This window comes from Delphinapterus leucas, chromosome 19, assembly GCF_059928025.1.
Source record: "Delphinapterus leucas isolate spDelLeu-1000000601 "Yukka" chromosome 19, BTC_Dleu_Yukka2, whole genome shotgun sequence".
NCBI classification, from domain to species: domain Eukaryota; kingdom Metazoa; phylum Chordata; class Mammalia; order Artiodactyla; family Monodontidae; genus Delphinapterus; species Delphinapterus leucas.
Genome location: NC_143147.1, coordinates 14,868,883 through 14,893,441, shown reverse-complemented (window position 1 = coordinate 14,893,441; position 24,559 = coordinate 14,868,883). Strand labels below are relative to the sequence as shown.

At 45.6% G+C, this 24,559-nt stretch overlaps 2 protein-coding genes across 3 annotated transcripts; one reads left to right on the top strand and one right to left on the bottom strand.

Moving 5' to 3' along the window:
* Positions 1–147: 147 nt before the first annotated feature.
* On the bottom strand, positions 148–1,892 carry TRAPPC1 (trafficking protein particle complex subunit 1). Its single transcript, XM_022595522.3, has 5 exons — positions 1,782–1,892; positions 1,573–1,671; positions 1,350–1,420; positions 862–1,000; positions 148–565 (listed from the first exon to the last, which is right to left on the bottom strand). Exons 2-5 carry the CDS (start codon positions 1,669–1,671, stop codon positions 437–439), a joined length of 438 nt encoding a protein of 145 aa, XP_022451230.1. The 5' UTR covers positions 1,782–1,892; the 3' UTR covers positions 148–436.
* CNTROB (centrobin, centriole duplication and spindle assembly protein) lies at positions 1,648–24,200 on the top strand. 2 transcript variants are annotated; one of them, XM_022595815.2, is made up of 19 exons: positions 1,648–3,168; positions 3,956–4,040; positions 4,291–4,372; positions 4,854–5,010; positions 5,904–6,020; positions 6,234–6,350; positions 6,686–6,784; positions 8,155–8,391; positions 8,735–8,869; positions 18,882–19,015; positions 19,592–19,717; positions 19,919–20,081; positions 20,708–20,969; positions 21,884–22,038; positions 22,302–22,365; positions 22,540–22,710; positions 22,861–22,993; positions 23,487–23,559; positions 23,803–24,200. In XM_022595815.2, exons 1-19 carry the CDS (start codon positions 2,896–2,898, stop codon positions 23,926–23,928), a joined length of 2,709 nt encoding a protein of 902 aa, XP_022451523.2. In that variant the 5' UTR covers positions 1,648–2,895; the 3' UTR covers positions 23,929–24,200. The 2 variants fall into 2 exon arrangements, with proteins under 2 accessions (XP_022451523.2, XP_089756537.1); XM_089900411.1 differs by having other exon boundaries at positions 19,592–20,081.
* The last annotated feature ends 359 nt before the right edge of the window (positions 24,201–24,559 follow it).

Here is a 24,559-nt window from a genome sequence, read left to right as displayed (position 1 = left end):
ATTATCCAGCCCCAAACGTCAATAGTGCCGCTGTTGAGAAACCCGTGGACAAAGCCTCTTTGCTGGCTCAGGGGATGTGAACACCCTGGTTCACGCCTTCATGAGAGGGGCAGGCCCCGATCGACCACTGAAACTAACACACTCAGGTCGCAGAGGGTGATAAAAAGTTTATTCTATACTTCTCCCAGCGTCAGGTAGGGGATAAAACTGGAGAGAGGGCCTGGTTTGGAGGTGTAGAGACTCCAGTAGGCTTCCTTCCTGTGATGGGAAGGGCACCATGGAGGGCTTTTTAGGCTGTTCCCCTGGGAGGGCTGCCAAGGGGCCTGACGGGGATGGAGGAGCTGGGGCCGTGGGGCTGCCAGTAGGGGCCCTCTGGTGAAACAAAGGGCCCCAGACAGACAGGGATTCTTCTGAGGGGTGAGGTAGAGTGCTTCCTTCAGCCAGCCCGGGCGGAGAAGAAGGGCAGAGAGCGGACGTAGGAGTCCAGTCGGGAGCGGAAGAGCTCACTTTGCACAGTTTGGCCCAGCGGGCACAGGGGATTCTTCACCACCAGCTCCACGTACAGCTGTGGAGGGGGAGGGTGTTAGAGCCAGGCTTTGAACACTTCTTGTTTTGAACCCCAAACCTACTATAACCTCAAGGGTGTGTGAATGCACAGCGATCAAGGGCTGGAAGGCAAACCCTCCTTGGGGAGAAACTGGTGGTGGGAGTGTATAAGGACCTAAAGGGTCCCAAGAAGTCTGACTTCAATAGAGATACAATACAGTAGGATTAGGGCAGGGAAGCTGAAGGAGTCTTGGGGCTCTAAGTGGCCATGGCTGTTGAAGCTTTGGCGGAAGGGTCCGAGGGGCTGGCACTGACCGCACTGTAGATGTGGTGCAACACATCTCGGATGGGTCCCACGCCCAAGTCAGTGTTCATGACAACCTTGATCCCAGTGGGCGTCTCATAGTAATGGAGTTTGTAACGGCTAGTTTGGAAGGCCAGGAAGCCGTCCTTCCTGCAGAGATGAGGAGGATGTTAAGGAATAGAAGCGAAATCTCTCCCAAAGAGATTCTTCTGATCTCCTCTAGATTGACTCCCTCTTCTCTAAACATGTCGTTTGTAGGAGCCTGGTTGACTAAAGACACCTCCCATCTTCACCCCTCAATTTAGCCCCGTTGCCCAACCTCTCTACCTTCAGATCTTCCCCACCGCCGCTCCTGCCAGCTACTGCACTCTCGCCCCGGACTCAGCCTCTCTCCCTGTCTCCTTACCCTCTCTGGGGGCCAAAGCCCCTTCCACTCCAGAAAGTTTCCCCCACCCCCAAATTCCCTCCCTCCCTCAACAACCCTTCTGACTACGCGTACATGTCTAGCGGGGACATCTTGCTGACAAACGAGCGGATAGAGAAGAGCATCCCGTACATCAGCTTGTACTCCTGGAGGGAGAGGGGCAGAGTTAGCTCTCGGTTTTTAAAGGAGCCAGGGTTGGGGTGGGAAGGAGCCAGGGTTTGGAGAGAAGAAGCTGGACTGGGACAATGTGCATTTGGAGATGTGAGGTCACCCGGGTTGCGCGGGGCCCTCTCGTCACCTCCTCCTTGGGGATCCCCGCTTGCTTCTTGCGGTGCCACTCGCTGTAATGCAGACACACTCCATTCCGGTCAAACAGGTACAGGTTGTGGACAGTCATCTGCAGGGCAGAGAATGTGAGCCTCACTCCGGGACCGCCCACACCCCGTAGGCTCCAGTTCTTAGCCCGGGATCCCTCCAAGCAGACGGGGACCCCTCCCGCGAACTCACCGGAACTTCTCCGAGTGCCCGTCACTCGATACTTCCGGCTTCCGCGGAGCCCCGCCCCACCGGGTCTACACACTCTAGCGGCGGAGAAATAACCCCGCCCCTATACCTCTCTCAGCCAATCCGTGGCCGTCGGATACGCGCACGCGCGTCCAGGCTCTCCGGCTCCAGAAGCTGTGAGAGCGGCTGAAGACAAGGTGTCCTGGACTGGTGACGTCATCGAGGCGAGCGAGGCGGGGCTGCGGACTGTGGGCGGGAGGCTGCCAACGGTTTTGATTGTAGGGAAGGGCGCGAGAAGGGGGGTGTCTTGGTGTTGCCGAACTGGGGCTTAGGGGAGGGGGCAGACCCTTGTCCCCACCTTGGCCGACTGCGTGGCCGAGGACTGGAGGTGTGGAGAGCAGTTGGAACGGGGTGGTCGGGGTAGGGGATCTCAGGCTAGGCTTGAGCGCGGCGTACTTTTTAGGGACGTCTGAGGGCGTGACTGAGTGTTCACCAAGTTTCTTTGGGGATAGTAGGGAGGGAGGGATTCTAGGGACCTTGCTATGGCTTTCTTGACAGGAGGGATCGGAGGGGATATACTAGAGAGTTGACCCTGGGTAGAACGAGTGCAGTGGGAGGAGAGGGGAGGTGGGGAGCATGAGGTTCCTGCCCCTCTGAGACCACAGCCAGTTGAGGGGCAAATAAGGCAGCTGGACGGAAATTAGGCCTCTGTTGGATTTGGGTCCGTTTCAGTTTGCACGTTCTGGGTGTGAAAACTTAAGAGCTCAGTTGGCCAGTGATAACCTGTGCCAGAAGTTGATCTGCAGCTTTCAGTGCTCCAGAGGAACTGCAGCAGGCCTTCTGTCCCCACCCTCTCCTTGCTGCACCCTCCTTTTCCACTGTTACCAGGAGCTGTGGAAAGAAATACTTTTGCCCTCTCGCATGGCCTCTGGAACCGTTGGAAACCTTTCTTCTAACCAGAAAGGCTCCATACCCTCATTCAACAAGAATCCTTCACTTGGAGTCTTCCTCCTTTCTCCCAAATCTTCCTTCTCGGGGTACTTTCCCCCTGTGCTCTCCTAAAGCAGAACCAGGAGTTCCCAGCTCTGCTGTCTCCAGTTGTCTCTTCCCTGTACTCATGGCAACATCAGCTACCAGCCCCAGTTCACCTCTCCGGGCCAAGGATCTCCTGAGTGATTCATCAGAAGCCCCTGGGCTGAACCAAGCATCCTCTGAGGTGACCTCCCAGCTGTATACTTCTTTGCACCTCAGTCGTCAGGCAGAGAGCACAGCCCGAGCCCAGCTGTTTTTGCCCGCCACCTTCCCACCTCCTCATGAGGTGTTAGATGGCTTGGCCCAAGAACTGAGTCACAGCTTGTCGGTTGGACTGGAGAACAACTTGAAGAAGAAGGTGAGGGAGGTGTGTCTTGGAAACCTCTAGGGTCTTGGGATTGGGAGTGGTAAAAAAAAAAATAGCTTTACTGAGACTTGAACTCCTATTGTTGGATTCCAAATTCCTTTTAACTACACAGTCAGTCATGCTTGTTCCTGGGAACAAATGTTTATGAGGTAGAGAGTGGCCTGGGCCACCATAATTTGGAAAGTTGTGAAACTACTAGCTCTTTTTTTTTTTTTTCCTTCAGAGACACCTGTGGGATAGGTTGCTGTGCTTTAACTGGGATGTGGGTGCTGGGAGTGAGGATAACGTTTCTTCATCCCAAGAGGGAACTAGGGACTTAAGGAAAATATGCTGAGATCCTTCCAGCTCAAAACTATTTTGATCATATGGTTCAAAATTTGGCATGTAAATCATTAAAACACAGTTTAATCAATTATACGTGTTATAGATAGATAGTGTCAGATAGAGCAAGTATCATAACCAATCTGCAGACTGGTTAGGCCGCCCAGAGTTTGAAAAACTGATAGCCATGGACTACAGAGTCTTTAGACAGGATATTTGCTCTCTAGTTGGCAAGAATCCTCACTACTCTTGTCTTAAGGTGCCCAATTAATTCATTTACTTTACCTCTCTGGCTTCTGTAGACATTTGAGTTTCTTACTAGGTCAGTCCTATTTTTCTTGTTTTCCCAGGTGTGAGAGTAAAAATTCTTGGGCCTTAGGGGCTACTGGATGCTGTCTACCCTGACAGTAGGTAGATTATGGATTATTGCATCTGATTTCCATGTTGCTTTTTCTAGGATGGTTCCAAGCATATCTTTGAGATGGAAAGTGTTAGGGGTCAACTCCAGAGCATGCTCCAAGCCTCACGAGATACGGCCTATCGTGAGTAAACCCCTTCCCTATAAAGGAGAACCTAGATTTAAGGGGTGGGAAAAAGTGGAGAAAGGAAGCAGGGTGTGTGGGGGGTGGCGACCTAGACCTCGGAGATAAGAGATTTCTGGAGGAAAGGTTCCCGTTCTTTGGGAGAGGGCAGGAGGAGTGGGTGAAGTAGAAAGGAAGGACCTCTTCTTCAAGTGGTCCCTGTTCCTGTCCTTACCTGACCCTGGCTGTGGGCCTCTCTGGCTGCCCACAGAGGAGTCCGCTACTCCAGGTGCCGGCTCAGAGAGACGGGAAGAGGACTCCTTTGACAGTGACAGCACGGCCACCTTACTTAAGTGAGTTTTCCTTGGGGTTCTCCTAGCTGACTTCCTTTCTTGGAAAGCCAAGTGTTCTAGTGTTTAGTTCTCCCTTTACTGCTTTTGTATCTCTTAAGGACCTAAGATGCTTGTCACTTAGCTTTCAGTTTTCATCCTTTCTCTCCTTTCTTCTATCCCCTTTCCTCCTTTGGGAACGTGGGCATCTGCTGCTTAGTACCTGGCTCTCTCCCAACTTCTAGTCCTTCTTCCTGCAGAAGAGCTAGTTTGTTTCTGCTGAAACTTGTACTGCAGGGAGTGTGGAATAGAGGAAGGAGCACTATAGAGTGAATCACAGAACCTGCGTGCTATCTATGGCCCTATCGCTTATCTACCTAGCTTTGTAACTTTGGGCAAGTCTCCTGCCCTGAGTTTCAGTTTCCTCATTTGTAAAATGTCACAGTTGGACTAGTGGATCTCAAAAGCTTTCCCAACCCTAATATTCTCTACTTGATTTGCTCAGCACCCGGCCCCTGCGCGACTTATCTCCATCTAGCTCAGCCCAAGCCCTGGAGGAGTTGTTTCCCCGCTACACCAGCCTTCGGTCAGGGCCCCCACTCAATCCCCCGGATTTTCAGGGGCTGAGAGATGCACTGGATTCAGAACATACCCGTCGCAAGGTGAGATATAAAGGCTTCCTTTTGACAGCAGCAAAGATTAGAAAAGGGGCTGAAGGTTAAGGGCCTGCAGGCTGGGACTTTGCTCAAATGGCTCTGCTGGAAGGCAGGCCTTCTTTGACCATCGTAGCTAGAATGGCACACCTCCCCTCCAGGTATTATTCCCTCAGATCATTCTGTTATTTCCTTCATGTAGTTTGTCAAAGTCTGATATATCTCGTTTGTTTTCCCCCTCTAAAACCTAAGCTCCATGCAGGTCATGCCTTATCTTGTTCAGCACTTTCTTCCTAAAGCCTAGAATATACCGAACACATAGAAATACCCTGTGCATATTTGGTGAATGAACAACAAACTTTGTTGGCTTGTGCAAAGCTACCAGTGATATAATGAGCTTTGTTTCTGTGAGCCTCAGCCTATCTGAAGGGGGCAGAGAGAGGGACAAGGCAGAGGAAGAGTCAGAATTATTGGTTGTGTTGTCATTTTTGGAACTTTCTCTTCCTCCATTTTAAACTGCCTGGCCATAAATGAAAGGCTTTCCCCTTTATCCTTGCCATGTTGAATCGTTGTGTCCAATATGCTTCTTAGGGCAGGAGTAACTTCTCACTCTTTGCAGCATGGGCTGCTGCACCCCTGCCAAAAGGTTCATGGAAATTTTTCCCAGGAGATCTGGAAAAGGGAAGAGGCTGGAAACTAAGCCCCTGCTTCCTGAGGTGGTAGAGGAAGGTGTTGGAGGTCTTAGGCTCCAGCATTGCTGATTCTCCTTCCCCAAACCTGTTCTGTTTTTGGGACCCAGGCTCCCTGTCTCCAGCCCATTTCCCCTGTAGAGGAGCTGGAAAGTTTGGAGCTTTGGTCAAACTAAGGATGGCAACATCCAGACTCCTCATCCTTCTTCCCAGCATTGTGAGCGCCATATTCAGAGCCTGCAGACCCGCGTGCTAGAGCTTCAGCAACAGTTAGCTGTGGCCGTGACTGCCGACCACAAGAAAGACATCATGATTGAACAACTGGACAAGGTGCCAGGGTAGCGGAATGCGGGTGGGTCTCTCCATGGGGGGCACCAAGGAATAGTGAATAGGGGGAGGCCAACCAACATTTCTTTGTTCATGTTAGGAGCTGGGGTAAGTGGTGGGTTAACTGACCACTGGGAGAAGGTGGCTGTTGACCCTGCTCCTGTGGGCAGAAAGAGGGCAAAAAAATTATTTGAAATTCTATCTGACTTTCCTGAGACCCTGGCCCGCGTGGTGGAGGGCTGGAACCGGCATGAAGCTGAGCGGACAGAGGTGCTTCGGGGACTCCAGGAGGAGCGCCAGGCAGCTGAACTCACTAGAAGCAAGCAGCAGGAGGTGTGCAACCTGGGTCATGGGGCTTTAGAACGTACGTCAGCAACGGCTGGATGGGAGAGGGTAGAAACAGCCCTGGAGTCAGGGTTCCTGACAGATTGACCTCAATCTTGCCATAGCAGGCCTGACAGTTCTCCTCGCTTCCTCTCCCTTCAGTGTTTCTGCTGTCAAACTTGCATGGTTGATGTCTTCTCAGCTTTCCTCACGCCATGTGGTCTTCTCTCTGGCCCCCAAGTCAATTAGTTAACTCTTGCTTTTAGAGTTTACGTTGTTAATGATTTTCGAAGTACAGGGATTCCCCTCAGTTCCTCCGTCCTGTGTTCCTCTCTCCTTGAAAGACAGTAACCCGCCTGGAACAAAGCCTTTCTGAGGCCATGGAGGCCCTGAATCGTGAGCAGGAAGGTGCCAGACTGCAGCAACGGGAAAGAGAGACACTGGTGAGAATGCTTCCTGGGTTAATTCCAGTAGAGGCTGTTAATTACTTCTAGAGGGTTACGGGCTTTTGATGGATTGTGGGAGTTCATAATTTGAGTTGCACCAGGGCAAAGTGTGTTCTTTAAAACACAAGTTCTGGGGGCTTCCCTGGCGGTCTAATGGTTGAGACTCTGTGCTTCCACTGCAGGGGGCACAGGTTCAATCCCTCCTCAGGGAACTAAGATCCCACATGCCTCGGTGGCATGGCCAAATAGATAGATAAATACATACATAAAAGAAGATTTTTTAAAAAAACAAAAACATTAGTTCTGCTAGATACGCTACAGAAAGTAAGCTCTGCCACCAAGTAAGTGTTAGAGACTCAGCAAATTGTATCCTCATTAAAATCATTTGGATAATTTTGTTTGTTTGTTTTGTTTTGTTTTTTTGTGTTTTTTTTGCGGTATGCGGGCATCTTACTCTTGTGGCCTCTCCCGTTGCGGAGCACAGGCTCCGGACGCGCAGGCTTAGCGGCCATGGCTCACGGGCCCAGCCGCTCCGCGGCCTGTGGGATCTTCCCGGACCGGGGCACGAACCCGTGTCCCCTGCATCGGCAGGTGGACTCTCAACCACTGCGCCACCAGGGAAGCCCTGGATAATTATTTTTAAATACAGATTTCTGACCCTTTCCCAGAGGTTTTGATATATGGGGGGTTGGGGAGCCTAAATATTTTCAGAAATTTCCTAGGTGATTTCGTTCAGCCAGGTTTGAGAACCCTGGTCTATGGCAGACCAGAAAAGGTATGGGATGAGACTTACTCAAGTTTTTAATTGCTGAAATGATAAGATTACCCATATGAATTAGTAGCCAGGTTTAGAATTTCTTGCATGCATGACACATGCTTGCTACATGCATGCTGGTACTTATATTCCTAACAGGCTACATCCAAGAGTGCTGATGGTGGCTTCTGATTGGCTAGTACATGATTGTAGGCTGGATTTTCTAGTCTTTGTGGAATTTCTTTTGATGACAATGGTGATAGCTATTGTATATTGAGTACTTACTACATGCCAGACACTGTGCTAAATTCTTTACATACGCTTTTAACTTTAATCCTCACAAGGTAGACTGTAATATGCCCACTTTACAGATAAGGATGTGTGCCTCAGAACACAAAGTAAATGCAGAGCTGGGATTCAAACTGAGATTTGAACGCAAATCTACCTAACTCTGGAACAGAAGCTCTTATTTACCATATAATCTTGTGGGCTTGTTAACTATGGTATTTTAACGGATATAATTCTCAGCAGGCACATTGTATGGGGGTAAGGGGGCAGATTGCTGGTCTCTTGAGGGCGTGCTAAGGATCTTGGTTTTCTCCTGGGTCTATAGGAAGAGGAAAGGCAAGCTCTGACCCTGAGCTTGGAGCTGGAACAGCAGCGGTGCCGGGCCCTGCAGGAAGAACGGGATGCGGCTCGGGCTGGGCAACTCAGTGAGCATCAACAGTTGGAGACACTTCAGGTGGCCCTAGAAGAAGAACGGCAGACCTGGGCTCAGAAGGAGCATCAGCTTAAGGAATGCTACCAGGCACTGCAGGAGGAGAGCCAGGCTCAGTTGGAAAGGGAGAAGGTAAAAGTGGCACTTGGGGAATGGGGGAACAGATGAAGGACAAAATAATTGAATGAGACGGATGTCAGAAAACGCGATGTAGTGGACTGGGATGGAGAGTGAAGAACTATATGTGGGAGAGAAGATTGAGAGTGTAGGGCCTGCAGGAAGGGGTGGGGGCATCAAATACATGGAAGGTGGAAGAGTGAGATTCAACAGAGATGAGGAAATAGGTCACATATGAGGAGAGAGGAAGCTTGGTTTTTAGGGTACGGGAGGATGAATTGGGGAATAGAGGTAACCGGGAGACAGGCAATGAGGTACAAACTTAAGTTTGATTTCTCTTTCTTTTGGGAACACCCAGAGGGAGGCCCAGGCAGCCCGGGAGGCCCAGCAGCAGCTGGCATTGGTGCAGTCTGAGGTGCGGCGGTTGGAAGGAGAGCTGGACACAGCTCGGAGAGAGAGAGACGCCTTGCAGCTGGAGATGAGCCTGGTGCAGGTCAGGAGGCAGAGGTTCTTGAGGAGAGTTCCTGGTGAGAAGACATAGGTCCGAGGCAGAGTGACTTTCAGGAGTCAGGCAAACACTCCCATTTCTAACTAGAATTTTGACCTTTATGGGCCTCTGTTTTTATGCATAAAATGTGTGCTAAGCACACATTAATGAGTTTCTGAGAGACTTTTTTCCTTATTATAATGGTTGACTTAAGGAGACACCCAGTTTCTGGGTTAGTGAGGCCAGTGTTTGAGAGAACACACTTTTACTTTTCACGTGGCCCATTGAGTTGGAGGGCTAACCACATGGAAACTAATTTATCATGGAGGACCAAGGGTGAAGACGTTAGTAAAAACTTCAGTAGCAACTTATACGCTGCGGTACCCCCTGAACTGATGCTAGCTGTGCGTGTCTACGTGGGCATTCAGTAAACCTATCGAATGGTCCCTCTATGTAAGCTCTGTGCTGGGATAGTCCTAACACAATAGCCCCAGCCAACAAGGAGCTCACCAGATAGATGGGGAGTTTGTCTAGCACACACATTTTCGAAGGAGTATGATAAATAAGAATTTAGAGTAAGGAGAACTACTCTTTACTCAGACGTCATCTTCCTAGTGAGTTCTTCCCCAACCACACTGAGTAAAATCTGCAACCTCTGACAATCCCTGTTCCCTTCCCTGTTTAATTTTTCTCCTACTACACTACATAATATACCTTTTTATTTATTTTACTTAGTATTTAATTTTTTTTAAATTGAAGTATAGTTGACTTACAATATTATATTAGTTTCAGGTGTACAACACAGTGATTTGATATTTTTATATATGTTACAAAGTGATTACCATGATAAGTCTAGTTACCATTTATCACCATTCAAAGTTATTACAACATCATTGAATATTCCCTGTGCTGTGCATTATATTCCTGTGACTTATTTATTTTATAGGTGGAGGTTTGTACCTCTCGATCCCCTTCACCAATTTCACCCATTTCCCCACTCCACCTCCCCCATAGTGTATCTTGTTTATTTTCTGTAAGGCGCATGAGGGCAATGATTTTTGTCTATTTACTGTTAAATCCCAGAGTAGCGCCTGGCTTTAGTGTTGTTCATGTCCTCCATTTCGTTATTGTTCCATCGATTATTGAAAGTGGGGTATTGAAGTCTCCAGCTGTGCTTGTAGAACTGTCTGTTTTCTCCCTTCAATTCTGTCATTTTTTTTCTTCATATATTTTGGGGCTCTATTAGGTACACATATATTTATAACTGCTATATCTTCTTAATATAACCTTTTTGCTTAAAATCTATTTTGTCTGATATTAATATAGCCCCCACCCCATTTTTTGTTTACTATTTGCATGGACTATCTTTTTTCATCCTTTTACTTTCAACCTTTTTGTGTCTTTGTAAAGTGAGTCTCTGGTGGACAATGTATAGGTGCATCATGGTTTTTTTTAATCCATTATGTCAATTCCTGCCTATTAATTGAAACATTTAATCCGTTTACATTTAAAGTAATTATTGATAAGGAAGGACTTCTGCCATTTAGCTGTTTGGTTTTTTATGTCTTAAATGTTTTTGTTCCTCAGTTCCTCCATTACTGCCTTTTTTTTTTTTTGATAGTTTGTTGATATTTTTGTAGTATACTGTTATCTTTTCCTCTTTCCTTTTCTGTATATTTTTAAAGTTATTTTCTGAATGGTTACCTTGGGATTACAATTAACATGTTAAAGTAATAATAACCTAGTTTGGATAATACCTACTTTAGTTTCAGTAGCGTATACTCTGTTCCTATATGTCTCTGTCCCTCCCCCTTCATATTGTTATTGTTACAGATTTGTAATTATTGTTTTATGCCTTTGCCTTTTAAATCATATTGGAAAAAAGGAGTTACAAACCAAAAGTACAATAATATAGGTTTATATTTGCCTACGTAGCAACCTTTATCAGTTGCTTCACATGGCTTTATTTCTTCATATGGCTTCAAGTTACTGTCTAATTTCATTTCATTTCAGCCTGAAGGACTCCCTTTAGAATTTCTTGTAGGTCAGGTCCACTAGTAATGATCACCCTTAGCTTTTATCCATCAGGGAATGTTTTAATTTCTCCTTCATTGTTGAAGGATTTTCCTCACATTCCCCTCGCCCTCTCCATATAGAATTCTTAGTTGACAGTCGTTTTTCTTTAAAACATGTTGGGACTTCCCTGGTGGCACAGTGGTTAAGAATCCGCCTGCCAATACAGAGGACACGGGTCCGAGCCCTGGTTCGGGAAGATCGCACATGCTGCGGAGCAACTAAGCCCGTGCGCCACAACTACTGAGCCTGTGCTCTAGAGCCTGTGAGCCACAACTACTGAGCCCACATGCCCCAACTACTGAAGCCCATGCATCTAGAGCCCATGCTCCGCAACAAGAGAAGCCACCGCAATGAGAAGCCCCTGCACGGCAACGAAGAGTAACCCCCACTCGCCACAACTAGAGAAAGCCCGTGCGCAGCAACGAAGACCCAACGCAGCCAAAAATAAATAAAATAAATAAATTTTTAAAACCCAAAAAACGAAAACAAAAAAACATGTCATTCCACTACCTTCTGGCCTCCATGATTTCTTAGGAGAAATCAGCTATTAATCTTATTGAGGCTCCCTGGTAAGTGACAAATTGCTTCTCTCTTGTTGCTTTCAAGATTCCCTCTTTGGCTTTTGATAGTGTGACAATAATGTGTCAGTGTGGATCTCTTTGAGTTTATCCTGCTTAGAGATTGTTGAGTTTCTGGGATGTGTAGATTTATGAATTTTATCAAATTTGGGAAGCTTTTGGCCATTATTTCTTCAGATATTTTTTCTCTCTTTCTCTTGACTTCCCTAATGCATATGTTGGTATGTTTGATGATGTCCCACAGGTCCCCAGGTTTTATTCATTTTTCTTCATTTTTTTTTCTTTCTGCTCATCTGACGGGATAATTTCAGTTGCTTATCTTCAAGTTCATTGATCCTTTCTTCTGCCTGCTGACATCTGCCATTGAGCCCCTGTAGTGATTTTTTTAAAATAGATTTTAGGGCTTCCCTGGTGGCGCCGTGGTTGGGAGTCTGCCTGCCAATGCAGGGGACACGGGTTTGCGCCCTGGTCTGGGAAGATCCCACATGCCGCAGAGCACCTGGGCCTGTGAGCCACAGTTACTGAGCCTGCACGTCTGGAGCCTGTGCTCCACAACAAGAGAGGCTGCGATAGTGAGAGGCCCACGTGCTGCAATGAAGGGTGACTGCCGCTTGCCACAACTAGAGAAAGCCCTCGCACAGAAACGAAGACCCAACACAGCCATAAATTAATTAATTAATTTAAAAAGTTAAAATAGATTTTATTTTTTAGAGCAGTTTCAGGTTCACAGCAAAACTGAGTGGAAGGTACAGAGATTTCCCATATACTTCCTAACTGCAGCCCCCCACAGCTTCCCCTATTAGCAGCATCTCCCACCAGAGTAGTACGTTTGTTACAGTTGACACATCATTATCACCTAGAGTCCATAGTTGACATTAAGGTTCACTCTTGCTGTTGTACATTATATGAGTTTGGACAAATTTATAATGACATGTATCCACCTTTATAGTATCATACTTAGTTTCACTGTTCATCGCTTCCTCCCTTTAACCCCTGACAACCACTGATCTTTTTACTTTCTCCATAGTTTTGCCTTTTCTGGAATGTAATATAGTTGGAATCATATAGTATGTAGCCTTTTCAGATTGGCTTCTTTCACTTAGTGATATGATTTTTTTCCATGTCTTTTCATGGTTTGATAGCTCACTTTTTAGTGGTAAATAATATTCCATTGTCAGTTTATCTTTTCACCTACACATCTTTGTTGCTTGTAAGTGTTGGCAGTTTTGTTGGGTTTTTTAAAAATGTTTATTTATTTGGCTGTGCCAGGTTTTAGTTGCGGCATGTGGGATCTTGGTTGCCACCTGCGGGATCTTTAGTTGCAGCATGTGGGATCTTTTAGTTGCAGCATGCAAACTCTGAATTGCGGCATGTGGGGTCTATTTCCCTGCAGGGATCGAACCAGGGCCGCCTGCATTGGGAGTGCAGAGTCTTAGCCACTGGACCACCAGGGAGGTCCCAGTGTTGGCAGTTATGAGTAAAACTTCTGTAAACATTCATGTGCAGGTTTTTTGTGTGAACTCCTTTGGGTAAATACCAAGGAGTGTGGTTGCTGGGTCATATGGTAAGGGTGCGTTTAGTTTTGTAAGAAACCACTATAGTGTCTTCCAAAGCGAGTGTACCATTTTGCATTCCCATCAGCAATGAATGAGCGTTTCTGTTGTTCCACATCCTCACCAACATTTGGCATGTCAGTGTTCTGGATTTTGGCCATTCTAGTAGATGTATAGTGGTATCTAGTGAATTTTTCATATCATCAGTTGTACTTTTCAGCTCCAGAATTTCTGTTTGGTTCCTGTTTATAATTTCAATCTCTTTAAATCTCTTTATTGACACCCCCTATTTGTTCATACTTTGTTCTGATTTCCTTTAGTTTATTGTCTAAATAGCTCATTGAGCATATTTAAGACTGTTGATTTTACGTCTTTGACTAGTAATCCCAATGTCTGGGCTTCCACAGGAAGAGTTCCTGTTATATTCTCTTTTTCCTTTGAATGAGTCATATTTTCATGGGTTTTTTTGGTATGTTTTGTAATCTTTTGTTGAGAGCTGTATATTTTGAGTATTATAATGTAGTAACTCTGGAAATCATATTTTCTCCCTCCTCAAGGATTTCTTTTGACAGCTGCAGCCATCTATTTGTATAGTGACTTTTCCAAATGGTATTTCTTGTGTGTGGTAATTGACATTTCTGTTCCATTATCTCTGTGATTAGCCTGTGATCTAACAGATTTTCTTAAATGTCTGGACTCCCTCCTGTCAAAAAAAGTGTACATGTCTCTTTATTTATTTGTTTGTTTATTTATTTATTTTTAAGATTTCTTTTTTTTTTTTTTTTAATCTACCGTGCTTGCTAGCCTGGCTAGGCTCCCATTTTTCCTTTACTTTGACCTAGTAATTCCATACTGTTTCGTTACCTCTTTGATACTTTTTAGGAAGAGATATACATGTATATACATATATTTTAAAAATATCTTATTCAACTTGTTTGTTTTTGTTCAGCACAACAGTTACTCTGAATAACCATCTGCCAGTACTAGAAACATGATCTACTCCCTCTCTTCTTATACTTTGAAATAGTTTGTAAGGTTGGATTTAATATGTATTTCTTGAATACTTGGTATTTGACTTGATTTTGCTTCTTGAATGTTTCTAGAAATATTTAGGGGGACTTCCCTGGAGGTCCAGTGGTTAAGACTTCGCCTTCCAATGCAGGGGGTGCGGGTTCAATCCCTGGTCAGGGAACTAAGATCCCACATGCCTCATGGCCCAAAACATAAAACAGAAGCAACATTGTAACAAATTCAATAAAGACTTTAAGAATGGTCCACATTAAAAAAAAAAAAAAAAGAAAAGCAATCCTTTAAAAAAAAATGAAAGAAATATTTAGGCTTTCTATTTCTTCTTGAATTATTTTTGGTGTTCTCTTATCTATATATATCTATTCAGTCTAAATTTTCTAATCTATTGACTTAACAGTTGTTCATAATTTTATCTTAACGTCCCTGGCATCTTTTCTACTTTTTCATTCCAGATATTGTTCATTTGTGTCATTTCTGTCATCATCTCTTTTTAAAACCATCTTACTCATGATTTAATTAAATATATTTTCAGAAAATTACCTTTTGGCTTTGTTGATTTTTTTTCTATTTTATTAATGTCTGTACCTTATTTCACTTCTTATATTTTCTTTGATTTTATTCTGTTGTTCTTTAAAAAATCTTCTTAAGATGAATGCTTGCTTCTTCTAAGTTCCTCCATAAGTATTAACTTAAGTGCATCCTACAACTTGTCCCATGTGATATTTGCCTTATTGTTTGGTTCTGAATAATATTCCTTTAAAAAAATATTTATTTATTTGGTTGTGCCAGGTCTTAGTTGTGGCATGCATGTGGAATCTAGTTCCCTGAGCAGGGATCCAACCCAGGCCCCCTGCACTGGGAGCGAGGAGTCTTAACCACTGCGCCACCAGGGAAGTCCCCTGAATAATATTCTTTTTTTATATTATTACTTTCTGATCTCCTGGGTTATTTCCAAACATATAGGGTTTTCTAATTATCTTTTTATTATTGATTTATAGCTTAAATATTTGTGATTAGAGAGCATGGTCTTTTAAAAAATTACTTATTTATGTACATTCCACCCAACTTTTTGTGTTGAAATATTTCTGTCTTAAATGTTGCTTGAATAGTAAGTATAATGAATACACTTAGATTCATCAATTGACATTTTGCTACATTTGTCTGTTGTCTGTCTGCACCTCTCTCTCTCTCTGCCCCTTCCCACCCCGCTTCCTCTCTTTTCTTGTCCCCACCCCCATCATTGGAGAGTTTCTTGTGGATATCATGAGAGAATATACTATTTTTATTATTTAAATTCTTTGAAAATTGTTGAGACTTATCCCTTAATATATGGTCAAGTTTTCTAAATATTTCATGTGTGCTTAAAAACATGTATTTTATAGTTGTTTGGTGAAGTTTTCTATGTCTATTTGTATATGTGTCTAGTTTGTTAACTATGCTGTTTAAGTCATTATATCCCTTTTTATTTTTTTTCTATTAAAAATCTCACTGAGTGTGGATTTGTCTGTTTCTCCTGTAGTCTGTCAATTTTTGCTTTATACATTTTGAGGCTCTGTTATTAGATACATATAATTTTTTAAATTGCTATATCTTTCCTGGTAAATTGAGTGTTTTATCCTTATGAGATGACTCTATCTCTTACAAGGCTTTTTGCCTTAGAGTCTAATCTTGCCTAATATTAATAGATCTATATTGGTCTTTAAAAAAAAAATGAGTTTCCCTGAGAAATATTTTTCTAACTTTTTTACTTTCAACATTTATATATTTGCCTTTTGGCTGGAGCATTAAATTCATTTAATTTAATTAGTTTATTCGTAGCTGAATCCATGTCTTAACTTTATATCTTATTTTGTCCTGCTTATTCAGTGTTTATTTTCCTCTCCTTTCTTGTCACCTTTTAGATTCATTATTTTTTCCTCATTTCATGTTTGTTTGTTTTTTTTGTCAGCTAGTTTTAAAGTCAAACTCAGTTTCTGTCTAAATTCTCAAAGTTAACTTATCAGAGGTAAATATCAAAGACAGAGAAAGGAGTCGTCAATTCTACATGGATGGCTCAAGGTAGTCTCCCCAGAGAACTCTAAAAAATATTTTTAAGATGTAAAAGTTATCTGTAATACAAGTTCAAATATTACAGAAGTAAACGGTTGCCTTCCCTTCCCGCATCACTTTGTGTCCTTTTAGAACCTTTTCATATGGGTTTCTAGGCTGGTGCTTTAAAAAAATGTGTATGCATTCGCTGCAACTTGTTGTTTTTACCTCATAATATATCTTAGACATCTTTCCATGTCAATACATATAGATGTATTGTATGTTATTTTTAAGAATTAAATTAAGATGTATAGATGTTATTTTTAAGAATTATATAATATTGCTATAAATGGATGAATCATAGTTTATTTAAGCATTTTCCTTTTGATGAGAAATTTACACTGATGTCAGTTTTTTTCACTATTAAAAATAGTGCTGCAGGGAATTCCCTGGTGGTCCAGTGGTTAGGACTCTGTGCTTCCACTGCATGGGGCATGGGTTTGATCCCTGGTTGGGGAACTAAGATCCCGCAAGCCACACGTTGCAGCCAAAAAAAAAAAATAGTGCTGCAGTGAACATCATTGTACATAAATCTTTGGCACCCCTTCTGTAGGATAGATTCTTTAAAGTGGCTCAGATGGAGTATATATTAAGTTTTTTCATTAAAAAAATTTAGGGTAGTGATTATTTTATAATGTATAAAAATATTGAATCACTATGTTGTACACGTGAAACTAAAAAAAAGAATTTAGGTAACAAGGCATCTAGAGTAGTCAAAATCGTGGAAACAGAAACAGTGGTGATGTTAGGGGCTGGGGAGGGAGAAATGGGGAGTTATTGTTCAGTGAGTATAGAGTTTCAGGTTGGTTTTTTTAAAAATTTTATTTATTTGTTTATTTTTTGGCTGTGTTAGGTCTTCGTCGCTACACACAGGCTTTCTCTAGCAGGTACTACTCTTTGTTGCAGTGCACGGGCTTCTCATTGTGGTGGCTTCTCTTGTTGCGGAGCATGGACTCTAGGCGTGTGGGCTTCAGTAGTTGTGTCTCGCAGGCTCTAGAGCGCAGGCTCAGTAGTTGTGGTGCACAGGCTTAGTTGCTCCGCAGTATGTGGGATCTTCCCAGACCAGGGCTCGAACTCATGTCCCCTGCATTGGCAGGCGTATTCTTAACCACTGCGCCACCAGGGAAGCCCTAGAGTTGCAGTTTTACAAGATGAAACATTTCTACAGATCTGTACAACACCATGAATATAGTTAATACTACCTAACTGTACACTTAAAAATGGTTAAGAAGGTAAGTTTGTATTATGCATTTCTTACCACAATTTTTTTAAATTAAAAAAAAGAATTTAGGTAACTCTAAGGAGTTTGGTATGATTGGAACCTATTTGGGAGAGCTGAGATAGATGAGTGGGATCATAAAGGGCCCTATAAGCCAGTTTCAGCAGCCAGAACTTTATTCCTTAGATAGTAGGGACATTTGAAGGATTTCAAACAAGGAAACAAATTGAGTGTCTTTGTGCTTTAGAATATTCACTCAGGCACAAAGTAGATGATCCACTAGGGCCAGAATGAGAGAGGGTGGAGGGTAGAATAGAGGCAGGGAGATCAGTTAGACTTGAAGTAATACTGAACTAACGTAGTAGTGAGCAGAAGGGTAAATTAGAGAGCTGTTAGTATTGAATAGAATGAAATGACCAGTGGGAGGGGCAAAGATGTGGGAGGAGTCAAGAATAACTCCAGGTTTCAAATAGGTTGGGTGTTTCAGTGGAGAGTGGTGCCATTAACTAAGGCAAGAAATATAATAGGAAAAGGTTTGAGGGTAGAAAAACAAATGAGCTCAATTTTGGATGTGTTCTATTTGAGGCATATACAGTAGGTTTCTTGGTATATGAGCTTAAAGCTTAGAAGAAAGGTCCAGGATAAAGAGAGAGATTTAGAAAGTGTTTTAAGGTATAAACGGTAGCAAAAAACATGGCCTAAATGCTAGACATTTGCTCTACACAGGTAAAAGCATCAGTGACCCAGAATGGTAGCATGTGGTCAAAAAGAAAACTGAAGACAGAACTCAAGGAAGCATTGTGCCTTGATGGGCAGTTGGAGGAGGAGCAGTTTTAGCTGAGACTGAAGAGCAGTCGGGTAGAATGAGATCGCGTGGCTGGTGGTATCACAGGAGTGAAGGGGAAAATGGTTTTAGAAGGAAAAACTGATGTAGGCGGCAGGTGTTGCAGTGAGATCACGTAAGATAAAGACTGAGAAATAACCACTGCGGGATTTAGAAATTAAGTTCTTTGCCATGAAGGACTATGAGTGGAAGTCAGATTTCAGTGAGTTGAAGAAGGATTATGAGGTGAGAAAATAGAGACAATGATTCTGCTTTAGGAGGAGGGAACACGGACATTTTTTGAATGCTCCCTGGGTTTCAGGTGGTACACCAGGAATATTGCATGTGTTACCTCAGACACGTGTAACACATTTGATCGTTCTACCTAACTTTTCTTTTGTCCAAAAAAAAGATATTTCTATTGTCCAAAGTCATTTTTACTTTTGTGTACATGTAAGGTGTGCACACCTCATGGTTTAATAAGGAAAGGAATCCTCTTTCACTCCTTGTGGCAAAATTCTTGTTTCTTTATCTCTTAGGCATATGAGGTAACGTTGGTACGTGGATTTTTTTGTCTACCTTATATCCTCCATCCTCTTCTAAGCCCAGATAGAACCGAGCGGACAATGACCCTGCCTTCCCTTACTCCCAGGCCCGGTTTGAAAGCCAGCGGATCCAGATGGAGTCGGAGCTGGCCGTGCAGCTGGAGCAGCGGGTGACAGAGAGGCTGGCACAGGCTCAGGAGAGCAGCCTGCGTCAAGCAGCCTCCCTGAGGGAGCATCACAGGTACGTGGAGCTTACTGGCTGCTGCCTCTCCCCAGCCGCAGCAGGTGGTGTCGGGGCCCGGTCCAGACCCTCTCAGATCCCTTTACCAACTTCCAACGCACTGGCTGCTGTCAGTCTCTCGGTGGGAGAGCTGCCTTCAGGTTCACAGGGAGAGCCAGCCATGCTTGGGGATTTTCCATTTTCACCCCATAGGAAGTAGCACTTAACCAATAACTGATGGCCACAGGAATGTACGTTTCCAGCTCCCTTGCTCCTGGTGGGCACAGTGGTGAGCTTCGACCTGCAACATTTCCAGAGCCGCCCTGGGGGATTGAGCCTCCTCCCCACCTCAGCCCTAGTCCCCTACCAGTTTTTTTCTAGAAATGCTTCTTAAATGAACCACTTTCCCATAAATCCTCATCTCAGTCCCTGCTTCTGGGGAACCCATCCTAAGATACCAGCTGTCCTCTTTCCTGAATGCGCCTGTGCCACGGCTGGGCTGGCTGGCTCTCACGTGCACGCGTTCTGGCTTTTTCTTATTTGATTAGTTCTTCTGTCTCAAGATTCAGTCCTCTTTTCTCACCTGTGTCCTCCCAGGAAGCAGCTGCAGGAGCTAAATGGACAGCACCAGCAGGAATTGTCCACTCAGTTGGCTCAGTTCAAGGTGGAAATGGCAGAACGGGAGGAGAGGCAGCAGCAGGTGGCCCAGGACTATGAGCTCAGGTGCCGGCCCCTGGTCTCCCTGTTAGGCCGCAGTCCCAGAGGGAGTGGTGAAGGGCCGCCTCCTCTAGCCCTGGCCTCTCCCGCACTGGCCCCAGCGCCTTTCACAATTTCACGTGTTCCATATTCCCTTCTGGCTCTTCCTATTCTCCGAGTCCCTCCTTTTGTAAAGGGCCGACATGGCCTCTCGCGTCTTGCCTTCAGACTGGCCCGGGAGCAGGCGCGAGCGCGGGAGCTGCAGAGTGGGAGGCAGCGGCTGCAGGAGCAGCGGGCGGAGCTGCTGGAGCGGCTGCAGGCCATGCTGCAGGCCCACTGGGAGGAGGCAAGCCACCTGCTCAGCACCGCCGCCCTGCCGCCCAGTCCCCCGGTACGCTGCGCAGAATTGTGTTTCGACCCCTTCTTTGGAAATCTAGCTCCCTCCCAAGGGCGGTCCATAGTTCACCCCTATGTTGGCATCTCCTACTTCCTTCTTTTAATTATTAAATATTTATTATTAGCTAAAATCTTTTTTGGAATAGATGATGACATGCACATGGTAAAAAAAAAAAAAAAATCCATACTGTTCAAAAAGATATACGGTGAAAAGTAATCTCCATCCCATCCCTGCACCTCAGTCTCCCGGTTCCTCCCCCGAGGAGCAGCGGCTGTTACTGGTGTCTCGAGTGCCGCCCCCAAACAGTAGCCTTCTGTACACAGTTTTGTGACTTTTTACTTAACCAAGTGCTTATTGGTGGACATTAAAGTTGTTTCCTATATTTTGCTTCTACAAACAGTGCTGCAAAAAATATCATTAATATATTTCTTTGTGCAAGTATATCTATAAAATTTCTAAAAATGGAATTGTAAGTTCAAAAATAAGCATTTTAAAATTTGATAGTAATTTGATAAATGTTCCCCAACCTCCTTTTAAGGACATTCTACTAATTTGTAATCTTATTAAAAAGTGTCTGTGCCATGTCTCATCTCTTTAAATGCACCCTCTCTTGTGCCCAGGTTCCTCCTGCCGGCCCCTCCAGCCCTGGGCCACAGGAACCGGAGAAGGGGGAGAGGAGCATCTGGACTGTGCCCCCCGTGGCTGTGGCCCTAAAGCCCGTATTGCAGCAGAGCCGGGAAGCACAGGAAGAGCCACCTGGGGTGCTGCCACCTGTTCTCTGCAGCCCCTCCCCAGATCTTAGCCTCCTGCTGGGCCCCACTTTCCAGAGCCAGCATTCCTTCCAGCCCCTGGAGCCAAAGCCGGATCTCACTTCATCCTCAGGTGACTGGGGACAGGAGTCACTGGGGTTCTCCTTACCCACACGGACTGGCTCCCTCTTAACCTAGCTTGCTTTCTGTCCGGGACTTGAGCATTTCGTTTCCCAGATGACTTAGTGACTATAAATTGCAAGGAGCAGAAATCCACTCAAGTTTGTTCAAATAAAGGGAGTGAGGCTTATGGAAATGTGATGTATCTGTGCTTCGTGAGAACTGGGGTTGGTTCAGGGGCGCTGCCAGGAGCTGGGCAGCTGTTCCTCGTCTCTTGGGGCCTGTGTGGGCTCTGGACTCTGCGTCCCCGGCATCTGCTCCTTCCTCTTGGTCGACCAGCCCTCTCTCTCCCTCAGGTTCTTGCTCTCACAAGTTTGGTTTGCACGTGAGTTGAGCAGCCATGACACTGACTCCAGAAAGACTCTAGACAACCTTACAGAGACATTGGTGCCTCTGTTTCTTAGGTCCAGTTTAAAGAGAGGCGATCTGATGAGTTGGTAACCATCCCTTGGATCGGCTGACCTTGAGTGGTGGCCACGCCTGGTTCAGTCAGCTGTGACTTGTGGGGATGAGGGTGCTCTGTGTGGTGTAAATGTGACAACCCAGGCAGAATTAAGAATGAGGGCATGTTCTGGTGAAGGAGCTGTCTATTGATCTTAAACCATTCTGTGCTGTGGTGGTATTTATTTATTCAGCAGCCGAGTACCATAGCTTTCCCCTTCTGGCTACACTTCTGTCTTAGAATTCAGCTGTGCCGACTCTCGGTTGCCTTCAGTTCTTCCCTCTCCAGCTGTTTTCCACCGTGACCAGCTTCTCCTGGCTGTGCTGCCCCTGTTATATTGAATAGGCCCTTTCCTTCCAGGCCTGTGGTGAGCTGATTTGTGGAGAACCCCCCGCTACAGCACACGCCCCTGTCTCACTTTACAGCTGAGGCCTTCTCTGCAGCTGGGACCTTCCATCCTGATCACAGGGCAGAGCGGCCATTCCCTGAGGAAGATCCTGGGTCCGACGGGGATGGCTTCCTGAAGCAAGGGCTGCCGCCCCCTTCCCAGCTGCAGGGCCTCAAGCATTTTTTGCACCAGGTAAGAGGGCCCACCCGTCCCACCTTGTTTTCTCCTCTCCCTCCTCAGTTTCTCTTTCTACTCTGGGAGACTAGGATGCTGACTTCATCCGCCTTTTAGGACTAAGACTTCGTCCCAGCTTCTGCCTCTCCCAGTTGCAGTAGTTCCTTCTGGAACTTAGGTGACCAGCCCCAGCTCTTACTTCCCCAGTTGCTGCTTCCCTCAGACACTGAGGTCTCTTTCTTCAGCGGTCCTCAGGGAACCTTACTGTCTTGTCCCCACAGCTGCTGGAGACAGCGCCCCAGAGCAACGAGAACCCCTCCAACGACCTGCTGCCCCCTAAGTCTGGTGAGCACCACCCCTGAAGAAGGTTGGGGCCAGGCCTGGAAGAGGTGGGAGATCCGGTTACCAGGCATGGGTCTTTAGGAGCTGGCAAAAGTGGCGAAGCCCCACGAAGGCTAAGGTGGCAGGATTCCTTGGATTTTGCCCCATTTCCTGATTTGAATCTCTTTCCTTTGCTAGGTCCTCTGACTGCCCCATCTTGGGAGGAAGCCCCTCAGGCGCCACGCCTCCCACCCCCGGTCCATAAAACTAAAGTGCCCTTAGCCATGGCGTCCAGTCTTTTCCGGGTCCATGAGCTTCCCTCAGTCCATTCACAGAGCGGCGGTTCCAGCGATGGCTGCCCAGAGAGAGGTAAGCAGGTCATGGTTTACCGGCAGATAAAAAGGGTAGGTCTCGGGTGTGGAGCTGGTACCTGGAACTGAAGGCCTGTCTGGACTCCGAGAGCTGGGATAGGGTTGGGGGAGGGCCTAGGATGACAACCATTACTGATGTGTCTCTCAGGTGGAGATGGGCTCGCACCCTCGAGGCAGCTGATGGAGGTGTCTCAGCTGTTACGACTGTACCAAGCTCGGGGCTGGGGGGCACTGCCTGCCGAGGATCTGCTGCTGTACCTGAAGAGGCTGGAACACAGCGGGTACCAGCCTGGGAGGGAAGGGTGGAGGGACTAGGTGGATGGAATCTGGATTGTGGGCAGGAAGAGTGGAGTGTGCGCGTTGTCCTTTGAGTAGCAGCTTCCGTCCTTTTCTGGGGAAGAAGTGAGGGTGAGATGTAGATCGGAGTCTCCTCCAGCTCTCACTCCTCCACACCTGTCTTTTGTCTCTACTTTTCTGTTTGTCTGTTTTTTGTTTTTTTTTTTCACTTCTTAAAAAAAAAAATCTCTTCTCCATGTTTTTCTACCTTAGTTTTTTCCTCTTTACCCTGCAGCTCAGAACTGAGAGTCCTAGGATTGTGACAATCTAGTATAACTCAGTATTTGATTCCACCAATGTTTCCTCCTGTTTGATCCCCGGGTCTGTCTTGTTTGTTCTTATTCTTAAGAGACAGAATTGGGGAGTAGGTTCTTCCACCCCGTGTGGGGGGAGTCGGGGGAACAGCTGCCCATCCTCATCCCTTGATTTGTATGGCAGGACTGACAGCCGAGGGGATAATGCCCCCAGAAGGAATACAGACTCCCGCTTGGGTGACATGCCCCGGAAAGAGGTGAGGGAAGGTCGGGCGGGGGCTCTCACTGGCTCATCCCTCGCCCTCTGCACACCCGCCAGCTGGCTCTGTCCTTTGTCGCCCGACCCCTCAGATCCCGGGTCCCGTTTTCTGTAGCGTGGCCCTTCCCCTTTGCTGACTGACACTGGCCCACCCCACGCACGATGCTGTTCCTCAGTGGCAGGGGGGTGGTTGAGAGGACACGACACTGACTTTTTTTTTCTCTTTTCCCTCAATTCTCAGATCCCCTCCCAGGCTCTGCCTCGCCGCCTTGCTACAGCCCCTAAGACTGAAAGACCTCCAGCTCGGAAGAAGAGTGGGCACCCTGCCCCTGGTAGCGTGAGGAGTCGAGGGGGTATCTGGAGATAAGTCCCTGGCCTTTCTCTTCTTTGGTCTCTCATTTTTATTATTATTATTTTAATAAATCTCAGTAGTCTGTATTAGAGTCTCTGACTCATAGGAATTTGGAAAATGGAGGATTTATAGGAAACCACTGTGTGAAGAAACCTCATTGTTCTATTTGAGTATGTTTTTTATATGTTTCTATTTTATATTCTGTGGAAAAAGACACGAGTGCTTTGAACGAAAACAGTCTGTGGCTAGGTTTCAGAAGCATTAGTGAGCTAAAGCCTGGTGTTGCAAGAGTAAAACCCGCAGAGTGATTAGCTGTGGTCAGTAGTGGAATTATGGATGATTCTTATTTTCTTCTTTGTACATTTCTGTATTTTCCAGCTGTTCTAAAACAAGTATATATTACTTAGCAATCAGAAAAACACTTTAAATAAAAGAATAATTTATTGTATAGAGAGTTTCAGTAAAAATTTGATTTTGGGGGAGACAGTTTTGTGTTTAAGGAGCAGATAATTTAATTCTTTCAGATGGCGCTAGTAGGTTTCTGATGGACAGATTCTGCTCCAGCCAGGCCACATGTTATGGCTGTAATCGTCACTCTTATGGCTTTGAAACGTGTATAAAAGACTAGAGTGCTGGCAAGGAAAAA

Bases quoted from the DNA above. Each gene is read 5' to 3' on its own strand.
- TRAPPC1 (XM_022595522.3), bottom strand. From the start codon at position 1,671: ATGACTGTCCACAACCTGTACCTGTTTGACCGGAATGGAGTGTGTCTG. The intron at 1,001-1,349 runs GTACGCGTAGTC...TCATCTCTGCAG, and splicing joins AAGATGTCCCCGCTAGACAT to GAAGGACGGCTTCCTGGCCT. The intron at 566-861 runs GTCAGTGCCAGC...CCCCCTCCACAG, and splicing joins TGCACCACATCTACAGTGCG to CTGTACGTGGAGCTGGTGGT.
- CNTROB (XM_089900411.1), top strand. From the start codon at position 2,896: ATGGCAACATCAGCTACCAGCCCCAGTTCACCTCTCCGGGCCAAGGAT. The intron at 4,041-4,290 runs GTGAGTAAACCC...GGCTGCCCACAG, and splicing joins CTCACGAGATACGGCCTATC to AGGAGTCCGCTACTCCAGGT. The intron at 22,366-22,539 runs GTGAGCACCACC...TTCCTTTGCTAG, and splicing joins CCTGCTGCCCCCTAAGTCTG to GTCCTCTGACTGCCCCATCT.